Source organism: Megalops cyprinoides, chromosome 21 (genome assembly GCF_013368585.1).
Source record: "Megalops cyprinoides isolate fMegCyp1 chromosome 21, fMegCyp1.pri, whole genome shotgun sequence".
NCBI classification, from domain to species: domain Eukaryota; kingdom Metazoa; phylum Chordata; class Actinopteri; order Elopiformes; family Megalopidae; genus Megalops; species Megalops cyprinoides.
This window is the reverse complement of record NC_050603.1, coordinates 14,350,263-14,378,257: the sequence shown is the minus strand read 5'-3', so window position 1 is coordinate 14,378,257 and position 27,995 is coordinate 14,350,263. Positions and strand designations below refer to the sequence as shown.

The window sequence follows — 27,995 nt, the reverse complement described above, 5'->3', positions numbered from 1 at the left end:
TTTTGTTTACGTTTACATTTACTAATTTCGGAGTCGTTAGGGTCGATAAACGTCACTGTGCTTGACTACCACCGCTTGAGCTGCGTTCCAGTAGCAAGTCTGTAATTGATGTGGGCCGTTTAATTCTAATTTACTTACTTTAAAATCGAAGTTGCGCTGCGAGCAACATGCATCTGTCCCAGAAAGGTATAATCATTAATTCGCATACGTAGAATCAGGTTACGTCTTTAGCGAGTGCAGCAAGAAGAGAGAACACATGAACAAATGAATTTCGGAACTTCCACGATTCAACAATCCCAATTCCAGAAAAAATTGACCATTTTCGACGGTAATTTCATTTTAAATCAGTTATTACTCGTAATACATTTTGAACACACCGCTGTAAGATTTAATATGCACTATCATGCTTAAATAAGAGGATGCGATATGATCAGTTGCAGAAGAGCATGTTTCATTTCAGCAGCATCCTTTTTTTGACAATGATAATCGTTTATAAGGCAAATGCTATTACTGTGTTCCCGAACCACCTCTGAGTCAGTCGGTGGATTGCGTGAGACATACAGGAAGCGCGACAGAAGTGAAACTACGCTCCGAGTGGAAATGTTTCTGCCCGCCGTACAGCATTAGGAGAACCTAAACTTCCACAGCAGACGTGGAAATGGTAATCATGGAAGCCCAGAAGGCAAGTAATGATGATGTTATCTACAGTAAATTATAATACTCTGTCAATAGTTATACATTTACAGTATTTAACAGCTATTGTGGCCTGAATATGGGCTATCATATTACTGCGTGGATGCTTGTACGGTGGCGTTTTCTAGGTCTTTGGTGATAAATAATTGCATACATTTGTTCATCTATTACAAGCAAATAAGTGCAGCGTGTCTAATTTAATTTGTATTTATTTTTCTAATATCGTGAACTGAGCATCTGATCGGGGGATTCAGTTACAGTGTGTTACAAGGAATGAAACACGTAGCTGTACGATAACTATATGTAAGTGTCTGTATTGACAAGACTAAGTAAATATCAAATATCGTTTATATCAATTATCGGAACAGTGAGCACCAGTGACAGGATGGTTTGTATGTGGCAGGTTAAATCCAACAACTAACGTGTATTTGTGGTCAATAACGCGCAATAAAACGTTCTCCGAGGAAGTCAAATCACACCTTAGATTCATTCAAGCAGCAATTTAAATACGAAATAATTTACCTCACGCTGTAAGTACCTCGCTTTTTGCCGGAAACAATCATAATGGAATATATTAGATTATAAGGCTGCCTGTAATATATCGTGTCACGAGGTACCGACTACGCCACGAACGTGCTAACGAAAGCAGAAGCTAAACGTATTTCATCATAGTACGATGACTGTTACTGTAACTTTAAGACATTACCGAGCTACTTTGCTTGATCATAATTTAATACTTCAAGGCATTATTTGTGCGTTTTTGTGTTTTAACCTGCTGTCCTCTAAACCAGCAGGTTTGTGCCCTGTTGAGCTGGATCCTAGGTGTCATTGTGGCCAACGACTATACAGGTGGGGGGAAAACATGTATTTTTGTTTGAGGTGGTGAAAATAGTATAAATGAATGGTAGCTCTTGAATTAAAGTTAAATTTTTAATTTCAATAATTAATTTAGTATTAATGTTTATATCAACGTTAATCATTTTAATAATTATTGTTTTAATTAATATTCAAGTTAATTTGTTTTCATAGGGTACACGTTTTTACAGTACGATCCATTTCTGCTGCTGTATATTTACAAAAGCAGGTCAGAACAGAGCATTTTTCTCCAGGGTACAACTTCAGTGCCCCACAAGGGAATTGAATGAGATGAAAACCAAGTTACCATAACCACAGCACAACGCTGGCTCCTATCTCATGTGATGTAGTAGTCTATGGTGGTCTATATTCTTAGATTTCCCAATGTACTTTTTGCAAAAAAGTGTCAAGATACTTTAAAATAATTCCATTAGCTACTTATTTGCAGTGTACAGTCAGTGTAATTTAAAGGTATAGTGTAATAAAAACATCTTGATTCCAGAAATCCAGCAAATGCATGTTGCTGAGGCCAGTTAAAACTTGCCTCACAAGTCCTCACCTTTGCAACATTGCTGAGACACCAAAGTATCATAGCAACCGGTACCGCCAGACTGTCAAAATAGAACATGAACAACAGCTAACTGTGTATATATACCACAAATCTGGTGCTACTCAGTCAACAGAAGGATTCATTAATCAAGTGAACGCCCATTCCTGACACCCTCTTGTTGCCCGTAGGAAACCACAGTTTGATCATTTTCGTGACCTTCGCTCCTGGACACAGCTCCCTGCCTGAGTACACTTCCTATGGCATGCTTGATGACCTGAGAGTATTCCACTATGAGAGCAACTCAATGACCTTTTCCAGTCCTCTGAAGCATCACTCATCTCTCTCCTCTGTTTGGAGGGACCTCGAAACCTGCACGACTTTCAAGTCCGGCTTCTTCAGACGTTTCATAAGAGATGCAAATGAAACACTGGGGCTGAAAGGTGAGATGCTTATGATAACGTGACATTACTTCCTTAGAAGACACCCTTATCCAGATCAACTTACATGACACCCATTCTTACAACTGAATATTTAATGAAATAATTGTGGTTACATATTTTGCTCAAGGGTACAGCTGCAGCGCTCCGTACCACTACGACACACACAGAATATTCACTATTGATTTACATTGTGTCACACGTTAAAGCTGATAAGAATTTGGTGTAAATACTTTTCCTGGAACTGGTGTAGCAAGAAATAGAGACCTAAACAATAGTTTTACAATACAGAGGCATGTTTAGGGGGACATATTATTGTACACTCCATTGTAAGTTTTTATGTGTCTATTAACCATTATATTTTAATAAGGAATATGATAACATACATTACAATTAAATGTGCTTCAGTTCCAAGTATAATGTCATTTGAAGTTCCATATGTCTGAGTCAATGGGTGGGATATATAAGAGAACATTAGAAGCACGGTTGAAAGTGAAAATGCACTACAAGAGGAAGTTTTCATGGATAAAAAAAGGTATTCTCATTTTCAGTATTTTTTTAGTGTGTTAAAGTCAGTTCTCTTTCAGGACCAATTCTGCAGTTAATCTACGGTTGCCACCTGGACGAGGAAGGAAACCAGCAGGGACTGTACCATTTCTCTGTCAATGGGGAGCACAGTCTCACGCTGGACCAGGAGAGTATGAGCTGGACCACTTACCATCCACATGCACTGGGGTTTAAGGACATTCTGGATGGCTTCAAAATATGGAACCGCAATAATATGATGTACATAAAACAAGACTGCGTCCCGAGACTGAAGAAATTTTATGAGCATGGAGAGGCAACAATCAGCCGAAAAGGCAAGCTGGGGTTATACTGATTTCATTTCTGCTTTTGGGAAACACTTTTTACATTAGGTGGGTGATCATATGACCAAGAAAATAATACAGAGGATGCATACTAGCCATTAGGGTTTTCTTGCTGTCCTACCTGATTTGGGAAAAGGGCTGGGTAATAATCGGTAGATTAGACAGACTGTGATATTTTATACTAGACAGTTAGTATAATTGGCCTTCTCGTCATGTCTGTACAAGGGGAAATACCTGGCGTGGCTCTTTCATAGCAGTGAAATAAGATCCTATAAATCTGAAAGTTCACCATCAAGATGACTTCATGCTGGCTTACACACTTCCACAAAAAGAGCCCTGTATTCAAATGCAAAGCTTCCACCATCTTAAAGCTGGACCGTGCTTTGCTTTGACACATTGAAAATAGACATCAGGTCTTTTTTGTGCCCTCCTCCTACCATGCTTGAAACAGTGCTGAAAAGACACGGCACCCAAACAGATCCCCTCCAAAACTCTGCATTTAGGCTGGGAATGTAAATACCACATAAAATACCTTTTTACATGTTGGAGAGAGACAAGAAGTGGCCTCTACTGCACACATTGCCCTCCCTCTTCCTCCTTCTGCTGCAGAGTATGTTGGATATTTATAGACGCAAACAGCTCCTCCTCCATGCCCCTCCCTTACTCTTCTGGTTACTGAATGAAAGGAACATCCTGTTCTGCTCTCATTCCCCAAGGCCAGTTCTGACAAACTTCTCTTCCACTATCATCTGCCATCCCCTTGCCTCCATCTTCAGACTTAACAAATAAAGCAAAAAGTGAACCTTTAATGTAGGCAAACTAGTTAGGCAAGGCTAGTGTCACCTGAACATCAAATTCTATTTATGAGTACATCTCATGAGGGTGTTTATTTCAAAGACGACAGTAAACATTCCAGTTTCATTGACAGAAGTATGGCTGAAGTATTCTAAATATGACAAACAGTTTCACCTGTGTTATTGGCATTTTATATTTTCTCAGAAGCACAGTCTGTCAGAATGTGAGAGTTTTGTTACAGAAAGAGACCTGTTTGGAGCTGAGGACCTCCTGTGGTCTTACTGAACGCATGTTCCCACAGTTCGCCCCGAGGTCGCCCTCACAGCCAGAGAGGCCGGAGCAGTAGTGGTCCTCGTGTGCGTGGTGACCGGGTTCTACCCCAAGGAGATCTTGGTGGCCTGGGAGCGGGACGGGAGTCTCATCTCTGAAAACGTGTTGTCCACAGACCTCCTACCCAACCATGACCTGACCTACCAAGTGCAAAAATCCCTGGACATCCTCAGCGATGACAAGCACAAGTACTTGTGCCGTGTGGAGCACAGCAGCCTCGATGAGCCCCTGCGAGTCCACTGGGGTGAGAGGAAGCAACCAGGCACAGGCCACTTATTGTGTTAGCTTAGCAGCGGTGGGACCTGCAACACTCACACAGGCAATAATCACTGAATATAACAGTAAAGAGCTTCAGAGACAGTGGTTTACAGCATAAGGGTCAAGATGCCAAGATGAGCCAGTGTTCAATTTCACTGTCTGAAAGATGGAAATCAGTGCATAGGTAAACATCAAGCAATAGTTAGTTGAATGAAAGAATTGATTGTGTGAGTTCAGACTGCCCACACAAAGATCTGGTCCCTGACTCAGTAAGATTTTGACTGTGATGTCATGTTTAATGCCCCATACCTTGCTTTTCAGACCCCTATAACGTGGGACTGTCTTCAAAGCACATTGGCATACTGGGTGTGCTTAGTTTTGTGGCAGTCGTTCTGCTTACAATATGTGTCGTCATCTGCCTGAAACGGAGACGAGGTGAGTTTATTTCACCAGTCCTTCCATTACATTTATTTGAACTCATTATATACGTGGTTACTTGATATATGGAGTATAACTATATTCTTCTGTATAGTTTAATCGCCACTTATAATGTGGCAGAACTCTGGAGCACTAAAAAGGCTTCTGGTTTTTATTTGATCCAAGTGCTTAACTGTATCATTGAATCATTTGGAAGACAAATTAGTCCTCAAGGTCCTTCATTACTGTGAAAGACCTTTAAAACTCACTCAGCACTTCAGGAGCAGGGCTGCCTGAAAATAGTTTTAGAGCATTTAAAAATAATCGAGTTATGTGTGCTTTTAAAATTCTCCATTAGGGGGCAGCACAGTGACACATTTTGGGGGAGAACAATCGGAAACCAATTCAGTTTTCTCCCTCATGTTATTGCAGCTTCATTGGGCTGGCACTATGGGGGTGCTTAGGGATGTAGTATTTATTATGTTTCCCCCCGCGCACCCGTGGATTGCAAGTGCACCCCTATATTTTCTCTGGGCACCAAGCCTGCATACAACTATCTTATTATTTCTAAAACAAATTTTAAAGCCAGTTTTGCTGAGTGACATGAAATGTGAAATTTTCATGCAAGTAAAAAATGTTTTTTTTTCTATTTCTTCAGGCTAGAACAACTGCACGGTCAACAAGCACAAAGGGTCAATCAACAAGCATGAGTGAAAGCTTTTGTGATTCATGCTCAGTGTTGTCCAGTCAAGAAGTCATAATTATGATGTTACAAGCCCACTAAGAGGATAACACAGGGTGGTGTCATACATTTGACGAGACTGGTTTGCGTGGCAGACAATGGTAAGTTCACCACAGAAAACATGAGACTCGTTCATCTGTGCTCTTTTATACCGAAATATAAAAAAACGTGCCCGGGATGTCATATCTATGCCTTAAAATCTCTGAGCCTTGTTAGGCCAGACTGTGTCATAAACATGTATTATTTGGCAGTTAATGGGAAGCTGGGAAGTAGACACTCACATTGCAACAACATTCGTTTTACCTAGAGCAGCGTTTCCACTGACCCACCTTCTCTGCATGTGTGCCTTCCACGTGCAACACAGTGTGGTGATATGGACTTTAATTAATAATACTTTTGTGTGTTTGCACTTTACTTTATAATGGAGGAAGGCATATGGGTGTTTGTGCTTTTCTTTCTCTTGTTTTGGAGAGATCTCCAGGAAGGATCTTGGTGTATGGCACTCGTTAATATGCAAATCCAAATCCATGCAGCTCGAGAGGGACGTAAGACTCCTATCTGGCTACAAGTGCTTTCTGTCTTTGGTATTTTTCCCAAAATATCCACGGTACTTAACATGACTGGACTCTGGGCCAGTCCACTGTAATATCAGGGGCTGGCTAACATACTTTGGGGTCAGGTTGATTTCACTTGGAAATGCCTCATACAACAGATAAATAACCAACAGCGGGATGAGTGGAAATGTGACTTATGTTGCCTTTGGAAGCTTATGTGTTTATTACTTAACTCTAACTTATTTGACATTGTAATATATATTTAAATTGCTATACCTTTGATGTGTTAAGTTATTTGATGTATTTTGTAAGCTGTAAACTGTCTCGGGAATTGTTAATGCAATAATACAAATAAAAATGAATAAAATATGAAAGAAGGCCTGCTCTACATCAACCTTCTCCTTACCTTTCAACATCCTGGTCCTACAAGAACACTATTTAGTTCCTAACCATAAAATCAGCAACAATAATACTAATGCTTGATCTATGTTAAGGAGGAGTTGCTGACACATTTTGTAGCAGCATAAAGCTTTTGAGCTCCATATTGACCTGCCATTTTGTATTTGGGTTATGAACTTTGGAAGACCTTCAGCTATGGGTACTTGGCCACTGTGACATCACATGCAAAAAAAACAAAAACAAAACAAACACCAAAACCACTGGAGGAATCCACCACTAGGGGGAGCCAGCTCTCCATCGGTTATTCTGGCAGGTTTTTCCCATGCATGAGCTGTTGGTGTCAAGTTTTTATGTTGATATTTTCTGAATTTAATTTAAACCAGGAAATAGATTAAATGTCATTGTTTCTTAATATGAACATGAAAGACCTCAAAATGTTGATAAGCAAGAAGAGCTAAAACTAAACTGTGACATGACTTGTGGTCAAGGTTTCACCACTGCTTACTGTGGTCAGAGTAAGAGAAGTGCAGTCTTTGGGTATCTCTAAAACCGCTTGGAAATACCATATACCAATATGATCAGTGCATTTATTCACTTGTATCTTCTGTTTCTTGCCAAAATAATTTTTACAGTTAAAAAAGTCACATTTGAAGAGCTGAACTTGAAACCACTGAGCTAATGCTAATATAGTGCTATGGCTTTTTTTTTTTACATAAGAGCTTCAAAACTGAAAGTACACACCATGATAGCATCAGAGAAATCCTTCATAGTTGTTAAGAGACAGCAGTTTGTGTAATTACTGGTCAGGGGTGACAGAAAATTACATAGAGAGCTTCTCTCATTTCTGAGTTAATTACATTGCTCACACATGCATACATGTCAGCACAGACCTTTTACAGGCATAACCTCCAAAGGGCCAAGTCAACGCCTCCAAGCCTTACATGATGACAATGCCCAGTTCAATCAATATGTTCAATAAGCAATCAGTGTTTTTAGACTGAATGAATGCCACATAAAGTTATAAATTACCCAAGGACATTCTTCCTTGGTGGATTGGCACATCTTTTAAAAATTTCACATTCTTCCCAATAATGGACAACTTGAAGATGATGAAAACAGAAAACTTTCAAATAATTTCAATTACAGGTTCTAAAAAAAAAAACAATGTACAACAAACTCAAACGACACATCCCAGTTTATAATAACATTCATTTTTATTGTTATTTACACATCACTATTACACTGTAATCTGGTGACGTTACTCGGGTGGGGGGGATTGGTGTTCCTGTTCTTTGCGACTCAATGAGGACAAAAGCCCTGCTGCGGAAGAGCAGAGAGGGGCAGGGAGCTGCTGAGAATCCTATTTACAACTTCACATCCTCCACCGGTCTAACAAAGCCACACTGCCGGACAGGACAACATGGAGAAACAGCATGTTCTGTGTAGCCTTTTTTCCCCTACGTTTTAGCATTGGTTTGATTTCTCCTTCTGTAACACAGAGCATGACATCTGCCCTTTTAAGATCTTATAGCAGCAAATGTTTCTATAAACAATTAACATCTTTAATATGATCTAAAGAAAGACTACTGTACAGCTACCACTAAATGAGCCGGACAGGCCAAGTTCAGTTGCACCAGCTATATACTGTCTGCCATTCAGAACCTAGTTATAGCCCAGTGCATGTTACATGCCTAATGCTATGACTTGGCAACAATCAACCTGAGTATAGCTGATGGAAATGAACCCTGGCATCCTAATTGTATACTTGCTAGATTAAAGTGCTATTAGCAGCAACCCACCAATACACACTTCATAGCTCATAATGTATCTGTATTTATACATAGGAACAAATCTATTTTAACAATTTACAGGATAATATACATTACATATTTGTAATAGCTGAAATATCAGCACAAAAAGATCACTGTCACACATATAACAGCCATATATAATTATATATAGTAATATATAGTATATATAAATATATAATTGTCATGTATTAATGTAAAACATTAACTCACATTTCAGGCTTTTCGAATATACCTGGAGAAAAGCTTGTTGTCAGGGCAACAGGTGGACAAAGCACCCATTGGTATTATGTGAGATCACATGACAGCATTTTGCATATTACTTAACAAATCTATTGCAACACGTTACTGTCCACAAAGACTACACAGAGCTTCCGACCTTAGCATTAGCCGGTGTTAGCTCAACTCACACATACACCCAGTGAAGAGAACATGACAGCATGGTTAGGGGTATTCTGCTTATAGCTATTGTGCTTAAGAGACAATGGTGTGCTGATGGTGAACAACAGGTCTATAATACAACAATTTGTACTTAGCCTCAGAGAGAAATGTCAAAAAGTCTTCCTTATCAGTGTACTGATGTGATCTAATGTATTATACAACCTCTTAGCATCCATTTACAATATTTGTCCTTTTTTCAAATTTGTCCTCTGTCAGAATGACAGTGTGGTGCTATGGATCACCGTTAAGGGCTCAACCTTAGCATAACCCTGTTGGAGTCGTATGTAGTGTGTTATCAGGAGGGCATGTACTGCGTCTACTGAAACTTAGATCTTTGGGGTACAACCGTCCCCAACCTGACCGTTACCAGCTACATGTAAAGGGTAAATGCTCCCGTGGTCCTTAACTCCAGGCGTCCAAATCCTTTCAACTCCACCATTCCCCACTGTCTCTTCTCTCCACACTGTCTCACTCAAGCCACACACAGCGTTAATAAAATAGACAAACAGTCATTTTGCAAACAGAAGCTCTGTATTGGACGCAGTGGTAACAGACAGTCAGCATAGTCATAGTATGCTTTCATAGCAGGCTTCCTGGGAGCCAAGTTGAAGTCTTTGCGACCGTCGCAGGGCGTTATTCGAATGACCAGATCTCTATGTCCTGCACAAAGAAGTCCTCCTTTTTGGACAGCATGGGATTGCCGAATGTTTTGCATGAGTGACTCCGGCCATGATAAAGATCTCCATCCAGCCAGAGACCAAACTCGCCCCTAAAAAAGAGAATGTACCAACACTACCTGATGATAGATTCATAAAGCCATGAAACAAGTCATGGTTAGAGCTAGACCTTGACAGGTTATACTGTAATACAATGAAGACTACATACAGCACTGTTTATCCTTTTGAATCTGAAATAACAGTGCTCAGTTTGACTATTTCATTAAATAAACCCTTAAGGCCAGCCACAGTAGCGAGAAAAACTGGATTTGCATCATGGTATCCGTATAATCTTTAATATATTTTTAAACAGCTCTTGCTATTTAAATATGTAAAACGGCTCCAGGCTGTTTAAATAGGACATGTACTAATGAAAATAAGAACAGAAAATATCTACTGCTTCATGCAGTAAATTATTGCAGTAAAATTCAAATCACTAAACTTAAATTGAATTTTAAAACTTAAAAGTTAGCAACTTGTATTCCAGTAAACTTGCATTACGCTTGTGAAGCTATTGGCCCTTGTGATACTTAAATAGAAAAAAGTGATTAGTACATTTGAAGTCTCCAAGACCACGTTTCCCGCCATTTCAGAGCAGTGGCTTAAGTAGTCAGTCTCTATATGCTGTTTCAAATTTTCTTGCAATTTCTAACCTTTAAGTTGCTTTTCATTTTTTTTGACTCTTTTGGGTTTTATAACCCATTAGCTTGCCAGTATGCCAACTTTAGGTCAACAGTCACTCGATCACCATTTCTATAAGAATTTCTGACTCAAACTGAGATACTCACCCCCCACCACCAAAAGCCAAAGAGTCCATGTCTCCTTTAATGAAAAACATATTGTCGCCTGTCCACTTGAATACCTGAAATGATAGGGTATGTTACAGACGCTATTAGATGAGGGCTTATACATTAGAAACCAGCTCCAATAAACTTAACCAGGCAGCTTGTTGAAAGCATGAGTCACTGAAATCTTTCAATGCGTCAGTAAAACTAATAAAAAAGCACTAATAAAACAAATCTTTTCACGATAAGGCTCTCCATGCACCCACAAGACACATTTGTTAAATGCACTCATAGCTTAACTTTCTTTGTTAAGAAAGATGAGAGTGGTGTTCTTGATTAATTGCTAGATTATCAAATGCTTAGTTAATTAATGGAAGACCACAAAAAAAACAGCTGTGTGTAGAAGCTCTACATCTCAGGCTCAGGAAGTGTAAACGGAACTGATGTGTCCACAGAACTCATCCATTACATTTACATTACATTACATTCACTTAGCAGACACTCTTATCCAGAGTGACTTCCAGCACAAGAGAACAGAAATGTATCCATTCAAGCTGAATAAGAAACAGTGTCAGACCAGGCTAACAACACTCACAGACCAGTGTGAGCACAATACTGTTCAAGCCCTACCACAAGTTACCGTCCGCAACCTTACTAGAAAAGGGAAGCCATACATCAGTCCACCATACATCAGTCACTAGATCACAGAATCCAACACACATTGTGATACTACACATAAAATATGTAAATCCCTCATTAAGGTGCTCCTCTTTACACAGCCAGCTACACTAACCAGCAGCTACTGTCTGTGAATGCATATGTAGTTGTGCATCTTTGTCACACAGTCAGTAAACTCTGCACTGTAATACCACTATCACCCTATCAGCTCCTGCCATTGTTCCCCTCAGCATTACTGGGAAGGTTCCCCGTTACATCTGTTAAGTTACATCTGTCACATTACATCTGTCACTGCCCACTACTGACTCATACCCCGCCTTCGTACCTCAAAGTCTGGGCAGAAGGTGAAGAGGAAAGTCTCTCCGGTCCCGTAAAACCCGTCGCTGACTTTGAAGGGTTCCGACGCCAGTGCCCCAAACACCTGTGGAAACGCAACCAAAGTCAACCTGGAGACATAAAGCCAAAGCAGCTGTTCATAAAAGGGCCGAGTGACGGAAACTCACCTGCCCGTCGCTGTCTTTGATAACCAGGAGCACGGGCGTGTCCTGGCCCTGCATCGTTCGGTACAGCGTCTTTAGGCTCATGCCGTGCTTGGACGTGCTGAAGGCCAGATTCCAAGGATATCCAATGGTTCTGGGTGGGAGGTTCTTTGCCAGCTGGAAATGAATAAGATGGAGAAAAACATGAGTGATATATGCAGTCCCAGTCAAAAGTTTGGACATACCCACTCATAGAATGGTTTTTCTTCGTCTTCTTCAAAATGTCTTTGAATGCATGTTTCCCATTATCTTAATCAGGTGTGTCCAAACTTTTGAGTGGTACTGTAGGCAATCAAACAGGGGCCTAATTACAGGAGCACTGGATTTCTCACAAATCCTTTTACGGAACATGTGAACACGATATATTAAGAAATGCCACACAGCTGAAAGAAAAGTGCATTGTGCCATCATGTGTTATAACTGTTCAAACACTGATCTTCCAATGGACTGACACGAGGCATTCTGAGCCCCCAGTCTCCATACTTACACTTCAATGCGCTAGATAATGTGCAGTATACTGCAGAATAGCTAGCACTGATTTCCATGTTGAGCGCAGAAAAAATGTATGCAGAAGCAGCACGTTTCATAATAACCAGTGACTCATTTTATATGCGCTACCACATTTTTACAGCGCTGCTCAATATCCCTGAGGATGACCTAGATAGTACGACTGACACAGGTTGAAAAAATAAACTCCCGTTTCATCATGAGGTACACTTAAATGATTGAAAAATGAGTAACGGGAGGAACAAAGCGAGACAGTCTAAAAGTGAAACAGAACAGTTAGTGTGCTTTGAACATCTCTGCAAACACCAGAAGATGACTGATGGCATTTTGCAGTGAAACAGGAGCCCGGTCAGAGATACGGTGCGTTTTCATTACCAGCACGTATACACAGATCCTCTTCACAAAACGCTTCTAAAAGCCACGGTATTCAAGAGGAATCGAAAGGCTTCCGCGGGTCCCTGCCGGCTCTCTTGCGTCAATGCCTGCTCTGTGAAGCCTGCTGGGAGAATTCCCAGCGGCCTCCCCTCGTACGAGCGCTGACAAAGGCAAGCGGCCCCAACGGGTGCACACCCCGGCCGCTTACCTTCTCTATCTGATCCGCCTGCAGGAGGTCGCTGGGTTCGCTGAGGTTCGGTCGGAACGTCTCCGGTTCCAGCTCTGTCTGGATGGAGGGGCCATGGTTGGAGTTGAGGTCTTCCTTTGTGGTGATCTATCAAGAGGATGACATCCATAAGGAGGAGGATTTGGGAGATAATGAGGAGGTGGAGGTGGGGTGGGTTCACACATTGCTCTCTGCGCAATGGGATTAGAGCTCAAAATGCAGTACTGGCTTGCCAGTTCTTGTAAATGTGCCGATGACTACATCATTTAAGAATTGCCGTTGATGTAAGTGTAAGGGATCTGTGACACCACCTCCTGACCCACACAAAGGCGAGTGTGCCATTTTTGGCCGATCCAACAAGGGTATCTGTGATACAGTACTGATTTTGGCTCTTTCCATCAGCTGGTGAGAGCAGGAGAGAGATCACAGAGCTACACATTAGTACAGGAGGAGTTACTTTAGAGAGAAATCGGGGGGGGACAGATGGCACTGCAAACAAAGGCAAATATCCAAGATGTACCTTATGTAAATACATATGCCCAAACCTAGAAGCAGTCCAGCCACAAATGAGGCATTTGGAAACTACACTTACATCTGTCCATCAATAGGCAAGATTGAGCACACTTATTATAAATTTTGGCATAATTTTACCAGGCCGACATTTCAGCTCTTACACTTGGATGTTTGCATCATTTCCATGCTGTTGAGTATTGTACTGTATTACTTTGAAGCTACCAAGGCCCTTTGGGGGGTTTCTGGTTTTGAGCACGGCAAGCAGCGAGTGTTGACTGAAGACAGGACAGATCAAAAACATCAATTTAACTGTCTGATTTAATCTATGTGTTGCTCTGAGCAGGATTCTGAAGAGTTCATTTTCTCCAGTCAAAAAGCCAGGGCCGCACAGCGGTGCTCTGTGCGCGATGAATGGACTCTCCAGTTACGCTGTCCTTGTTGAATTACCTGCATTGTCTTCAGTTAACGATCCTACGGCAAAGGCAAACAATCCGCCCCTTACAGCTCTCCCTCCACAATGATGCCCATGAGAGAGCAGCACTCATCCCTACCACCAGGGGGCGCAGCGACAGGAGCACAGGCTAAAAGGCATCATGAAGGGGGATGGACAGAAAATTCCACATTTGCTCAGAACAAAGCAAATTAAGATTGCTTGGGGGGGGTGGGGCGGACTTATGTTGCACATTTTAAATATCATCCGGTCTCATCAGCCCTGGACCAAAATGGAAACTAATCATAAATAGGGATTAGGGACCAGTGCTAGAGGTGCTACCACAACACTGCTAACGCATTAGAGCTGTTCCCGAACACTGCACCTCCACGGGCCCTTAAGGAAACAATGGAATTTTCCGCAGTAACTTTAATTTTTTCGAGGGTGAGGTCATTCCTTCTGAACGTTACTGATGCGGGACACATCAGCAGCAATGACACAGCAGCAGCCATGTTGGCGAGGCACTACCTTAGGAAGGGGGCACTAGAGCACTACTGAAAGGGAAGGGGGAGGGGACTAACGGCAGCCTTTGGGTGGCAGGGTCTGGTATCTGGGGCTGGGCACCTGGAGACGTCTGCAGAGAGAGCGCAGGTCCTCGCTGTTTAGCGCATTGACCCGCCGCCGATACTCAGCCACTGACACTACCTGGTTCGGAGACAGGAAGGAGAGGAATTCTGCGACTGACCGAGCCCAGCAGCAATGACACAGAACACAGGGAGGTGATGGGAGGGGCACAAGGGATGAGGTGAATGCCATAAAAAGGCTTCTGGCTTCTCACTCCTCATCACCTTTCCTCAGCAGACAGCAAATCCCGTACTCCAGTGGATCATAAGTCCTGACTGATACAATGTTTCACAGATAAACCTGCCTGATAGACACCTTCTAAAGTTGTACTGCAATAGGCACTAAAGGGGTCAATAATGCCTCCTAATATTTCTTCCTTTTTGACTAGCCTGTTGTGTCTATAGCATATGGTATTTTATTGCAAGTATGAGTTCAGCAGAGAAATCAACCCAAAACCAGCTCTCTCACCTGGTTACTGATGTTGGTAATTTAGAAGACTCTAAATCTCAAAAAGATTCAAGAAAAGTTCTTCTGGTTTTTCATTCCATTTAAATGTTCAAAACTTCGATAAACTGTCAAACTGTCATCTGGCAAGTTCTAAATCAATTGTAAAATAATTTTTATGGGGCCTGATCATGTCCAATATGTCCCAAACAGCTTTATGCCTCTAAATTTGCCTCCTAGAACAGGCACACTGAGAAGTTGCCTAGGGTGATATTGTGATTTATTGCAATGTGCTTTCTTAAAAAAGGTGCTGATGGGCTTCAAAATGTCACCAGATTTAGTGACAAAGCTGCCAAGTTGGCAACACCGTGTGCAACCTCTGGTTAAATTGGATTTGTTCCTTGACGAGATTTCACAATTGACTTTTCCCTCAATGTTTCAGTAAGTTGAAATTCTGTTTTCTGCTCCTGAGAGTTCAGGAGAGGAATGCATGGACCTGCTCAGTAGAAAACAAAGGCCTTGATAATATTGAGAATGTTTACAAATGTATCCAAAACAGATGATAAATACAATGTAACAGTAAACCAGTGGTAGGCTATGACTTAGATCACACCACTTTGTGTTTCTGACAAAACAAGCTTATTAAAATTAAACACATCAAAATACTACACAGTATAGCCTTGCTATAAGTCCAAACATTCCCTCTGTTTTAAAACCATGTTAACCTGTACAGATGTGCACACAACTTACATGTGACTAACTAAAATGTATTTTGGTTAATAATCTTCTAATGAAGCAATATATTTCAAGATTTTTTGAGCTGCATGATCTATACTGTGAGCAGCACCCTTAAGCATTTTTTAAATGGGGAAGAACAGGAGCTGTCCTTAGCACCGTGCATAAGAACAGGAGCTCTCCTCAGCACTCAAAAATTTAGTACTTAGCATTTATCTAACAATAATACTAAATGATTTTAAATACAAAAACCAGAGGCCTATACCTGTGGCAAAAATCATAAAAGCACTCTTTCACTGTGACCTTCTGAAACATACAGAGCAGACTGCCAATGGAAACCACTCTGGGCCCTTGTTTAAATGATCCAGCATCACCTCACACCTATCAGGTTGTGATGCCCAACTTTAAAACAGTAGGACAACCTGTCAGTCACCACAATATGCTGATGGAAACAAAGCTGCTGAATTTAACAGGACTTTCTTAGTTTCACAAATAGTATTACAAAACCTCCCTTGAAGACAAATAAGTGCAGTTTAAAAGAAATACACACACCTTCATACACTACCATGTGATCTACAGCACTGCACAATCACTGGTGTACACTCCACCCAAGGGTGAAAACAAAGACCTAATGGATACCAACATGGATACCATGTTGTTCATCTTGTGAAACTCATTAATGAGCTACCTTGAGTAGAGTTACTGAAAGAAAAAAACATACAGTGCAAGAACTCTTGCTCTAAATATCATACATGTTCATGCTTATTCCAGCTGCACTGGAGACAAAGGCACACAAAGACCTTCAGTAAGACATAAATTGCATCACGTGTAAATCAAAGACTAAGTATCTAGATGTCAAGAAAATTTACTACAATAAATGAACCGCAGCTCAAAAATTATTAAAGAATTGCAGTGGAATTTTGAACTTCTACACCAACTGATGTCCAAGTTTAGTAGAAGCTTAGTATTCCAGCTTCTTTGTTAGTAGAGAGAGACTTCAGATGTCCGTCAAACTAGAAGAATACCACTTCTTTTTACACTGTACTTCATTCCAACGTGCGAACCTTGGTTAACTGAACTGACCCCACTCGACACTTTCAGCCTCGTTTGTTTGGTACTCAACTTCTGTGTTCATGCGATTTGAGTGCATCATGTTGTTCAGAGTATGCACTCGGTACAGTAGTTAACTGTTACATGTTAATTATTCTAAAGACAACACTAAAGCTAGGAACAAGGAGCGAAAAAGAGCTACTTTTGCCAAAGGATACAGAAAAAACGTTCTGTAACTACTTGCTAACTAGCCATGTACTTTGAGTCTCCTTGGTCTCCCTGAGGGGAAAAACGCACAAACCACCCAGACCGGTCAACAACTGCCCGTAGGTATATGCAATGCCCTCCATTGATAAGAAGCGAGCAACACGCCGGAACGCAATCCCGCAAAATATTACAAGCATAATGATCATATATGCTCGAGTTCCTACTGTCACTAGATGTCTGACCACAGGCATAAACTGCACGATATACACGCAAACCACGCCACAGCAACATTCCTAATCAAAAGCGCCCAGAACAGTAGAGTTTGCTCGTCCTCACTACAGAACTACGCAGCCCTACCGCACAGCGCGAGTTGGCTTGATTACTAAATTATTTTATGATGAAATATGCCCGACATGACTTTGCATTTCCATATCAGCCCAACGCAGAGATGCACTTGTTCGGCGCCCCGCTTGTTTATAGTGGTTGTTGACTGGGCTGATGGCGCTGCCAACTTTCACACAGTAACGTAAGCCAGTAGTTGCTAACTTTCTGTGGAACAAATCTGCCAAACAACTTCAAATAACCATGCTGGAAATTTTGCTGGGTTTGCTAGATACCGAATAGCTCCAAACAAAACTGCAACTAGCAGGAATACACCGGCGCAAACTACTGAACTCAACCCATGCCAGGTGGTTTTTGTCGAGCGGCACAAACCACGTTATATCAAACTACATATCGGTCGATCACCACCACAACACACACTTACCAACGCATAGGAATATTTAGGTGTCAGTTGTTTTTCTTCCTTCACCCTTCTGGACAAAAACATATCTGGCTCGACGTGAAAACACTACATTCCACTTTCTGAAATTACTCCCGTTTGACCGAGGATGACACGAATACCACCGGGGGCAAGTTCCCAACGTAAATAGCTAGATGGCTAGCAACAAAAACAGTGGCAGCTGCTTTTTCTGCTCCTCGCAACGAAATGTGTGACTCTTTGGGAAACCAATTGGAAGGCGAGGCATGGGTGAATTCAACTCCAATTCGTCGTCTGGATCCTTGAAGACGGAACTTCCTCTAAAAATCGCATGTGCTCAAGAAAAGAGGGCTTTAAAGCAATAATAACTACCTACGTGTGGTAGTGATACGTTCTGACCACGTGTTACACAAGCTTCTTGCATTGCAAACGCACCCAAATAACAACAAAAATGTTTCGCTAATGTTCTTCGGGTTGTTTTTCTTTAACTTGCGAGAAAAGGTCCTTGGTCTAAATAAATAACTGCATAATCATCGAGGTATTTCACTGTCGAATACATGAAAGTTGATTGAGAGGTGGCTTAAATTGTTTAAATGACAAGATCATGTGGCTCCTTCCGGTCCAAACAAATCTGAACAATGTTTCCTATATCATCTGCATACATTAATATTTAAATCCAAACCACGGGGCTTGCGTATCGATTTCTTCATATTGTGTATCAATTTCATACTGCTGGTTCTGCGCTGGTCTCGTATGTCCAGCTTTTGGCTGCCTGTCAGGTTGGAATAGAAGCCGTGTGTGCAATCTTAGATGGCTAATGGGGTCGGATCTAATCCCGATGTCTGTAGCATGAGGCTGCATAAAGTACGCTCCATAGGTAGCTCTGGGTACCACTGTCACACGGTGGCAGACAGAGAGGCAGCGAGAAAGCTGTAAATCAGCAGGGGATACAGCATAAAATCATTGGATGACAAGGTGGGAAGGCCAGCTGTTAGTCCTATTTACATGCAGTTTAACCATAGTTAAGTTATATGGCGCTAGAACTTTGGTCATATTTTATTATGGTGCAATATATCACCTAACTGGAAATGCAACAATGAAATAAAAACTGAGTTGACAGGACAAGTCCTTCAGTCAATTTGACAAAATTTCTTACAACATCCCACTCAACTGCTGTCTAAGGCAATCCTTCACACTTAAACTGTCACAGTGAATGAGGTGAACCATTTGACCAAGCTTCACAGTAGTGTGGTGTAACTGACCAAATTTTTATTTCTCATTTATTTATTTTTGCAGTTTTAGGATGATATGTTTACACTGGTTCATATAACTACAATGATTCATATAACTACTATGATTCACAAACCCAGAGGCAGGTAGTTGATGACCATAAACCCCTGTCACACAGCAAAGTGTCCCAAAAATGAAGGATAAGTGTGATCCTGAAATTCAACTGTATAAAGTAGTAGAGGATGATAAGAATACTGAGAACTACTGAAAGCAACTCTGTGCCTTCGTTCTTTGCAATAATGATTGCAAACAGTATTTTGAGCAGAACCAAAAATGTAAAAAACAACTTCTGTAAGACAAACTCAACATGCTCAACATTCTGACCAAATGTAATAGCCAGGTTCAGTAAGGGTAATATTGACTTAGGATTTGCCATCCTTTACAACTGTGTAAATAGGAATGTGCCTTGTGCAGTCAGCATACATTTTAACAATGCATGCCTTGATTTTCCAATAAGACTTGCACATGGCAAGGCATTATTACATACCATTCAAGCGCATCCTCTGAAGGGATATAATGCCTCTATAGAGTCCAAAAAATAAAAACACACTAAAACAAGAGATTTAATTGACACTGAGAAAGAACAAAATCGTTTAGGCATTTGTACGACAAATTGCATGTATATGCACAAACACATTGCTCTTCTGCAACTGCTGCTACACAAGAAGTAGATGCCACATAACTGCAAATCGAAGAAAAAAAGTGGCAGTAGGTCAATCCAGACTTTGCAGTTAAATAAATCAAAGTTACATGTGATGCAAAAAGAAATAACTTTGTAACAGTCTAGTAAAATAAAAAGAGGAACACAGGAAACAAGGAGAAATTTCACCGGCATAGATAACAAGCAAGACAAATGCTTTCTTTACGTATACAGAAATCACGTCAACAGTAAAACGCTTCATGTTACGTAAGCGAGACACGAATCAAACACATTTGGTGATAAACACGCTGCATTAAGCTGGCTGAGACAGGATGCTGAACTGGGAAAAAAAGCAGCACAAGATTCCCCAAGCCTTACCTCCCACTCCTTGGCCGTGATGTCTGTGATGGGCTGATCATCCTCCCCTCTTTCTGACTCCTCGTTCTTCTTGACCACCGTGAATCCGGGCTCCCGGCCCAGGCCTCCGATTCCTTCCCCAAACATGTCAGGACTCCACTGGATGAAGAACACGTACAGGTGGTCCGATCTGATGGTCCAGAAGCACAACATGAGTACCCAAAGGTGAGAATTCAGTCCACTCGGTACATGAAATTTACCATTTCCCAGGAATCAGATCCCAGGAAGTCCACTTCCAGAGACACTCTTAATGAAAGATTTTCCTTTCTTTCTTTCTTTCTTTCTTTCTTACTTTAGAACTTAACATTTGACGGCTCCAGACTGGTCTTGTGTTTTGGATACTTTAATGGAAGATGTTGTGGAAAAAACACCCTAAGCTTTACATATGAATTTGCCTAAAATGTTATTGTTGTAGGCTTAATAAATAGCATGATGCATAATTCCCTTTCTTCATTCCCCTAAATAACAGTGTGTACTTCCACCTGTGAAGGGTACAGCTCCATGTTTTTTGCAATGCAACTGTAACAGCTGTAATGTCACAGATAAGGAAGCTGTGTTTCCACAGTTCAAATGGAAGAATGTGAAAAAGAAAAAAACATGACAATATACCCCATACAACAACAAAGCGTGGGACAAATGAGGCTGAGTCAGACACAATGTTATAACTGGGCCCTGCAGCCTGTCTCGTAAAGCTGGAGCCCTGAAATATGATTTTTTTTTTTGTTGTCATGATACTTTACGGGCATCTTCCGCATCGGCACTCAATTGGGTCAGGCAGCAGAAAAATAGGGTCTCTCCATAGAAAATAAGGAGAGGGATACTGTATGTAGCATGGCCCTTCAGTGATTCAGACACTAGTTTACACACTCACGCACGCTCGCACACACACACACACACATGTTTAATGCAGTATGTGGTTTAAAATGCTCAAGAGCTTCATACACAAAAACAATTTCCACTCATTAAGTGATTTCTGAGTTGTAATTCTTTCACTCCATTAAAACAGGACAAAGGCAGCATTGTGCTCTTACTGCTGTGCTGATAATGGTGACATGACCAATTTATTTTCATTCTGTTTGAACAAGGAGCAAGTTTACAAACTGACCTCTAATTTCATTAAGATGTTCAGACAATTTATATTAATTTACTATGCCAGATAAAAAAAAACAGCATACTGCATGAGTTCAGTGCATATCTAATGCTTCCCTGAGTTAGATTCACTGCAAAAAGCTGTACTGTAAAAATGACTCAGAAGTAATGCTGAGGCCATCAGTTTTCTTATCCATAGAGCCACGTCACTGTAACTGCATAAATATCAAAATGGGAAAAGACTCTTTAAAAAGGGTAGGCTTTCTGTTTGATCTACAGCTATTTTAAAAAGGACAAATTTTGCATATTCATATTCATCTCAGGAATTTGGTATATATTGGTTCAATCTCCTGCCACTAAAATTCTGTCTCAGACACAAACACTCTTAATGCTGGTTTGAAAACACATTCCGTTGTGCAATTTGCATGACCATTGAGAGGTGTGGACAGTAGTAAGGCTTAAATGTTACAGTTCTGAGACGCACCGATTATAGGCTCTAGTCCCACATGGGAACCTGGTGCTGAACTGTGCACTCGAACTGATGGAAAGATTGGCACTTATTACATAACATTGAATTTTTTCATTTTCCTAGAAAGGCACTATTATCCAGGATGACTTACTCACTTAGCAAGGTATTTGCTGAAGCAATTTATAGATAAAATATTGTACTAAAGGGTACAACCGCAGCACTCCATCTGGAATCTGAATTGCAGACCATGTAACAAGCTTGCTTTCATTCATTTTTTTTACGTTGTCATTGGTTAAAAGTGGTCATGGGTAAGGATGCTTGAGACACATGAGTAACGCTAGATCTCAGGAGCTTTGCCGAAAAAGCCTCACCTCTCCTGCGGGATGGCAAACCAGTACTCGTGCTTCCTGTCCCGCTGGGCATACTGCTGCATGGAAGCGCTGGCATGGGACACGAACGTCTTCCGCATGGGCTTTCCCACGCGCAGACACAGGAACTTGTGTGACCGGTGCCTCCGCTTCTCCTTGGGAACCAGCAGTCCTGCAGCAGGCCACCACAGAGCAGGTGTCATCACGGAAGTTAAAAACGCTCCGCTGCCCTGAGGACAGGTTTAATCCATGCTACACTATGGCTCCCAGGGAACATGCACCAAGGCACAAGGGTTTCAGCTGGTTTACAGTGGAATTCCCATTTATTATTTTGCTGTGTGGACTCACCCCCCATTTGCAGACCAAATATAGGTCTGTAATGACTGATTCAAAAACTGAATTGATGACCCACATGAATACAAACATAGACAAGTAAGACGAAATTTCCTTCCCATTTTGGGGAGGGACTCCTGTTCACATGGCACACTTCGCTTTCTCATTGTTTGTAAACCTGTTAATCAGGTCCCGGCCTCACACATTGAAAGGTGTATTCTTGCAAAATCTCTGACAGCCATTTAGCAGCCTGCTGAATATAGGCCTTCTTTTGTAAATGCAACACCTCTATTGTCAATATGCTTTTTGTCAGGTAAGAGTAAAGAGTCTCTTTGCAGTTGAGTAAACGTCCCTGCTGAGTCAGTATCCCACCATCTAAGCTTCAGACTGACTCCAGCATGCCTTAAGTCCTTTTTCATCAAGCTACAACTACGTAAGAGGAAATATATGAACACAGCGCATTATGACATTATGTATCCTCCCTCTCAGCTGTGAAATGACAAAAATGGAGACGGCTATTAACTCTTAGATTGGAGAGTCTTACAAGGATATTCTGAGTGATGTTACCCTGAATATCATTTACTCCTGATGGGGACAGAAAATACGCCTCAAGTTTGTATAAGAGATTTGCATTCCAAACACAGCCATGTCCAGAGTGGCTGGGTTTGACTTTCCGAAGTCCTGTCTCTTACTGCAGCTACCCTCCTCATTAATTAAAGCTGTGAATAAAGCCTAAATCTTGCTGTTTGTTTTCTCCGCATGGAAAATCATCACATACCCAGGCCCTCCTCTCCCTCAGTGCTCAGTGTTACTTTTGTAAGACTAACCAAGGCTTAAATCTCTGACCAGAAGTATCTGTGTGTTGAGGCACTGAAAAAAGACTAATAAATCAGTGCTTTACAACAGCTATAAAATGTACAAAATATGAAAAGCTCAACTACATGTTTTACTGTCAGCCATTAAATCTAAAACACATAGGAGACATTTTGCTTCAATTTTGGTGGACTTTGAAATTCTGCGTGAAATTTAGTCTAATCCCAATCTGGTCTCCCACCAGGAGTGGCCTAGCTCAGGCCTCCAGATTTCATAGGTACCATCCAATTAGCAACTGATTTATAATGGGGATATCAGGCTACTTCAAACAGGGACTTCAGTTAATGAAAGAAAACCAGCAGGGCCACTGAGGCCTGGAGCTGTAAGGCTGTGATGTCTGACAGGGCTGCACTCATTATGACACCGGGAGGGTCCGGGGCAGGTTGGGCGCTTCAGCCGTTCCAGATCAAAGCCCTCTTATCTCCCATCAGCCCAGGAGCCTCACTCACTCCTCTGTGTGATAAAGAAGCTCCCTTTTGCCTCACGTTTGTGCTTCCTTCGGAGCTGACGCACCGTAAACATTATCAGAGACACGCAAGAGCACAGGCCCTCTTTAGGAAATCTTTTTTTTTTTTTTCTCAACCTTGCTCTTTGCTACAGGGGAACTTCGCAGATAATCACATGAAGGGGTATGAAAATGCTAACCCTGCAGTCATGAGAACTCCTGCCTCTAAAAAAAGGCAACTGATATTTTCATTGCAAATGTGTTACTTCTTCATCAACTATGCCAAATTCAAACTGACCATATATTTCTTCTATAACGTGACAGAGGTACAAAATGAAATGTCCACAATTAATGAAAAGGGCAACATTTTGCATATTGCACATGGTCTTGCACATGAAGCCAAACATTACAAGTTAACTGAGTGAGGACACATAAAAAACAAATAAATCAAGGGCAGTAGCATAAAGGATTCCACTACAGACATAGCGCTTATGAGATAACTCACAGCTGGACCCTGTCATTTCTAATGCAAGAGATTGATCAGTGAAAAACCTGCCTTAGGGAGGGTCTCTGTATTGCGGATCTCACTTTTAATCAGCTGAGCCAGGCAGACCCCCTCTGTGATTTCACTTCTAGGGGAAAGCCAGGACTTACAGAGGGCTTAAGGAGCCCTGTAATGCCCCTTTGCAGTGTATGATGGCGCATTGTATTTGATCTGTACATCTCCTGTAGAGACATTATAGCAGGAAATGAGATCTCATTTGAGAGCTCCAGGCAGACCCTTTGATCAAGCTCAATAACATTTGAATTGAAAACCTGTCAATCCCCTAATCAGTCATTATGAACACTGAATGTGGAATTACTGGGGAAAAAGCATGAATACACAATATGTGCTGTTTGTGAAAGAGTAAGTACATCTAGTGAATGGAGAAAATGATCACATTGTTAGTTCTGTTTTCCCGGTTTCAGCAACTGAAGTGCAGTCAAGATGGCTGTCAGATGATGTCAAAATAAATTGAAATAAGGATCATGTTCTCACAGAATACTCTGTAATTTTAAAACTTGCAAGCACATTTAACAATTTAGATGGCAAATCTAACACAATCATATATTAAGGATTGTATTGATCTGATTAGTGTAGGTCATCACGATAAATGTAATGTAAATGTGTGGGTTTACATTTACATTACATTACATTTATCGTACAAATGCAATTGACCGTAATGTTCTTCTGTGATCTTGTTTCAAAAGTAAAAATTGAAGCACAATGATTATTTAGTGAGCACGGTGACACTTCCATTACTCCCATATTTTAACACACTGATGTTAACTATTGTTTGACACAGGACTCTTTAAAAAAGAGTGTTGCAAAGGCCGCTGTATCCACACACAGACAGCCTCCTTACCTCCTACAGGATTCTGCTGCTCCGGGTCACCCTCCTGCTTGGCTGGTGTGGCCTTATTGTTGGTTGGCTGTGCATTCTCCACTTGGTCTTTGGCTTGTTGCATAGAATCACTCTTACACCTTTCCCTCACGTCCCCCTCTTCACCCGTCTTCGAGTCTCTGGCCCCCTTGCCCGCCAGCTCGCCCTTCTTGGTTCCCTCTTGGGTGTTGGGGTTGGCTGCTACCGTGTCGGAGCCCTGCGACTCGGAGGTGGTGCGCGACTTGGCCCCCCCCATCTTGCCGGTGGAGGCGGGGTCGCTGCTGGCGGTGGCGTCAGGTGCATGCTCCGCGCTGTGGCGTCTGACTGCCGTGGGAGACTCTGCACCGCTTTGGCTGGGCTCCGGGTCGTCCCCCTCACCCTCCGGCTGACCGACGGGCCCCCCGCACTCGGCAGCGGCCTCCTGGGCCTGGTTGACGGTCTGCACGGACTCGGACGAGGCGTTGGAGGACTTGTCCTGCCGGAGCTCATCGGAGGACACCAGCTCCTCGCGGATGGGGGACAGCTCTGACTCGGTGAAGACGTCCTCGGAGAGGGACTCCTCGGTGCTGCGCGGGGCGGTGCTGGCGCTGTCGTTGCCCGTGTCCCGCTGCCGGAGCTCCGCCTCGTCCGTGTTGCTGCGTGGTATTCTCTTCAGTTGGCAGGGGTCGCGACCTGACGACAGAGGCTCCAGATCCCTACACAGAGATACAGCAGACACACTCAGAAAAGATGCTGCTCGCTACTTTATCACCGCTCACAACCCTGCCCTGTGCCAGACCTGCACACTGAATCACACAAAATCAATGACACATAGTGGCACTGTGGGAGGAGAGTGGGGACAGGGGACGCAAGGGAGGGAGGAAGGCTTATTTTATATTTGCGGGCTGTTCCGTGGTCCCTTGTAACTGCCTGGTGCTTTTAAGTTATATGAAATGTGGACAAATCTCTCTCTCTACAAAGGAGACAACAAGCAGGACCAGGCCTGTTAACTGCTTTGGGGATTTGCACAATATCGATGCCCAACAAATGGACCGATAAAACAGACAGAGATTGCAGCAGCGAGCTGCAGATCTGCTTTGCATTCAAAATCTGGGGCTGTTGGAAAGAAGACCCTGGAAATGCTTAAGCAGATTTTAGCGTAACGTCACATTTCCTCCCTTGTCAATACCCACTCGAAAAGAAGAATTAAAATAAATCGTCTAGAGGTGGCACCGACCCAGACAAAAATAATGATTATTGCTCAAGTCTTAAAAACCCTGAGTGGGTGGGTCGCTCCCTGTGGAACATTCTGCATTTTCCTGTTTAGCAGCGAAAATGATTCATCTCTAAAATGATTAAGACTCGAGCGCAAGTCTTAATGAAGGGGATCTGAGACCGGAATCCACAATGAGGAGCACTCAGGAGTAACACACATAATGAAGCAGGTACCCCCGGGCGCCCCTGAGGGGCACTGTGGGGGGGCAGACGGGAGCGGCGTCTCTTACGGGGGGACAGACTCTCGGATCTTGCTGTCGGTGACCTCCTTGAACATGGCGGCGGATGTGACCTCCTCCAGGGGGCACATGATGCCGTACTCCTCGCACCCGCGCGCCTGCACCAGCGGGTCGGCCTTGTGCGGGTCGAACATGATGTTGTTGGGCGTCACCAGCAGGACCCCGCTGACTGCACCCTGGAGAGGCAAGGCTGCACAGTCAGTAAGTGTGTGTGTGTGTGTGTGTGTGTGAGTGTGGTCTGTGTGTGCACACTTGTTCAATAACTTGTAAGTCGCTTTGGATAAAACTGTCTGCCAAACGAATAAATGTAAATGTAATGTAATTGCATACGTGTGTGTGTGTATGTGGGGGGCAATCTTTACATTCATTGTTCATCATTCACCACCAAAGACCTCAAACTCCTACTGTTACAACAGCATTGCACTTCTAAGCAAGTGGCTTTACTAGAGTGAACCCATCCGCAGTGTGGGATAATGGTTAGGGGGGATAACCCCTAAGATTACATGTGACAAACTTAAGCACTGGTAGTGCGCTGTATAATATGCCAAGCATTTAAGTCAGCCTAGACAGTCTGCTAAGACAGTGAACATACCTACATGTGTGGATTTCAATGCGTGAAGAAATGTGTACAAAGTCTTTGGACCTAGAAGACAGCACCATTTCGAAGCCGCACAACATACTTGTGATGATTATCATCACAGCCAGAGCAACATGAAAGCCACAGTCCCAGTGCTCTACGAATGCAAGCATCGCCTAGCATTTCAAGAACGCTGAGGCACTGACAGCGCAAACAAGGCGCATGTAATGATCGTGCGCCTACGAACACAAAAAGGGTAAATCAGGTATGAAGTGCGGTAGCTGGAATAAAAGGTTATACAAAATCAACGCTATAGATGCGGCTCTTTAAGATGAATGGGGGGGCGCTTTGAAACTACACTCGAAGATGTAATTCACAACATGCCACACAGAGGGGAAAGCCCACAGCTGCATATTGACAAAGAAAAGCAAGTCTTAAAGCAAGAAAAGCAAGAAAAGCAAGTCTGGGCGGCAGTGTAGCATAGTGGTTAAGGAGCAGGACTCATAACCGAAAGGTTGCCGGTTCGATTCCCGCTGGGACGCTGCTGTACCCTTGGGCAAGGTACTTAACCCACACTTGCCTCAGTAAATATCCAGCTGTATAAATGGATAACATTGTAAAGAATTGTAACCTATGTAAGTTGCTTTGGATAAAAGCATCTGCTAAATGAATAAATGTAAAAGCAGGGATCATGAGACTGCAGATTAGTTTTTATGTAGGATTACTGCTCTGTGTTGTTCCTTGCTAAGCTTCACTTTGGTCTAAAATGACAAGAAGCTTTGAAACAAAACAAGCAAATCCATAATAGTTTAGAAGTTTTCTATAACGTTGATACAGAGG

At 42.2% G+C, this 27,995-nt stretch overlaps 2 protein-coding genes across 6 annotated transcripts in view; one reads left to right on the top strand and one right to left on the bottom strand.

The window, feature by feature from the left end:
• The first annotated feature begins 156 nt into the window (after window positions 1–156).
• On the top strand, window positions 157–6,823 carry LOC118768831 (hereditary hemochromatosis protein homolog). Its single transcript, XM_036515773.1, has 8 exons — window positions 157–186; window positions 539–682; window positions 1,488–1,542; window positions 2,287–2,538; window positions 3,123–3,395; window positions 4,501–4,773; window positions 5,109–5,222; window positions 5,863–6,823. The coding sequence occupies exons 2-8, from the start codon at window positions 659–661 to the stop codon at window positions 5,865–5,867; spliced, it is 996 nt and encodes a 331-aa protein (XP_036371666.1). The 5' UTR covers window positions 157–186; window positions 539–658; the 3' UTR covers window positions 5,868–6,823.
• A 2,129-nt stretch (window positions 6,824–8,952) lies between these two features.
• The window catches only part of LOC118796525 (oxidation resistance protein 1-like), a 102,984-nt gene continuing 83,941 nt past the window's right edge, over window positions 8,953–27,995 (bottom strand). For 3 of the 5 annotated variants that reach the window (XM_036555460.1, XM_036555461.1, XM_036555462.1), the window contains 9 exons: window positions 26,570–26,754; window positions 25,068–25,780; window positions 22,014–22,182; window positions 20,046–20,214; window positions 12,957–13,082; window positions 11,831–11,983; window positions 11,653–11,748; window positions 10,653–10,726; window positions 8,953–9,917 (listed from right to left, as the gene is read on the bottom strand). In XM_036555460.1, the coding sequence (XP_036411353.1) occupies window positions 9,782–9,917; window positions 10,653–10,726; window positions 11,653–11,748; window positions 11,831–11,983; window positions 12,957–13,082; window positions 20,046–20,214; window positions 22,014–22,182; window positions 25,068–25,780; window positions 26,570–26,754 (1,821 nt within the window). In that variant the 3' untranslated portion in view covers window positions 8,953–9,781. Of the gene's footprint in view, window positions 9,918–10,652; window positions 10,727–11,652; window positions 11,749–11,830; window positions 11,984–12,956; window positions 13,083–14,541; window positions 14,623–17,743; window positions 18,200–20,045; window positions 20,215–22,013; window positions 22,183–25,067; window positions 25,781–26,569; window positions 26,755–27,995 lie in introns of those variants that run through there. The other 2 variants (XM_036555464.1, XM_036555463.1) reach the window with 2 other exon arrangements.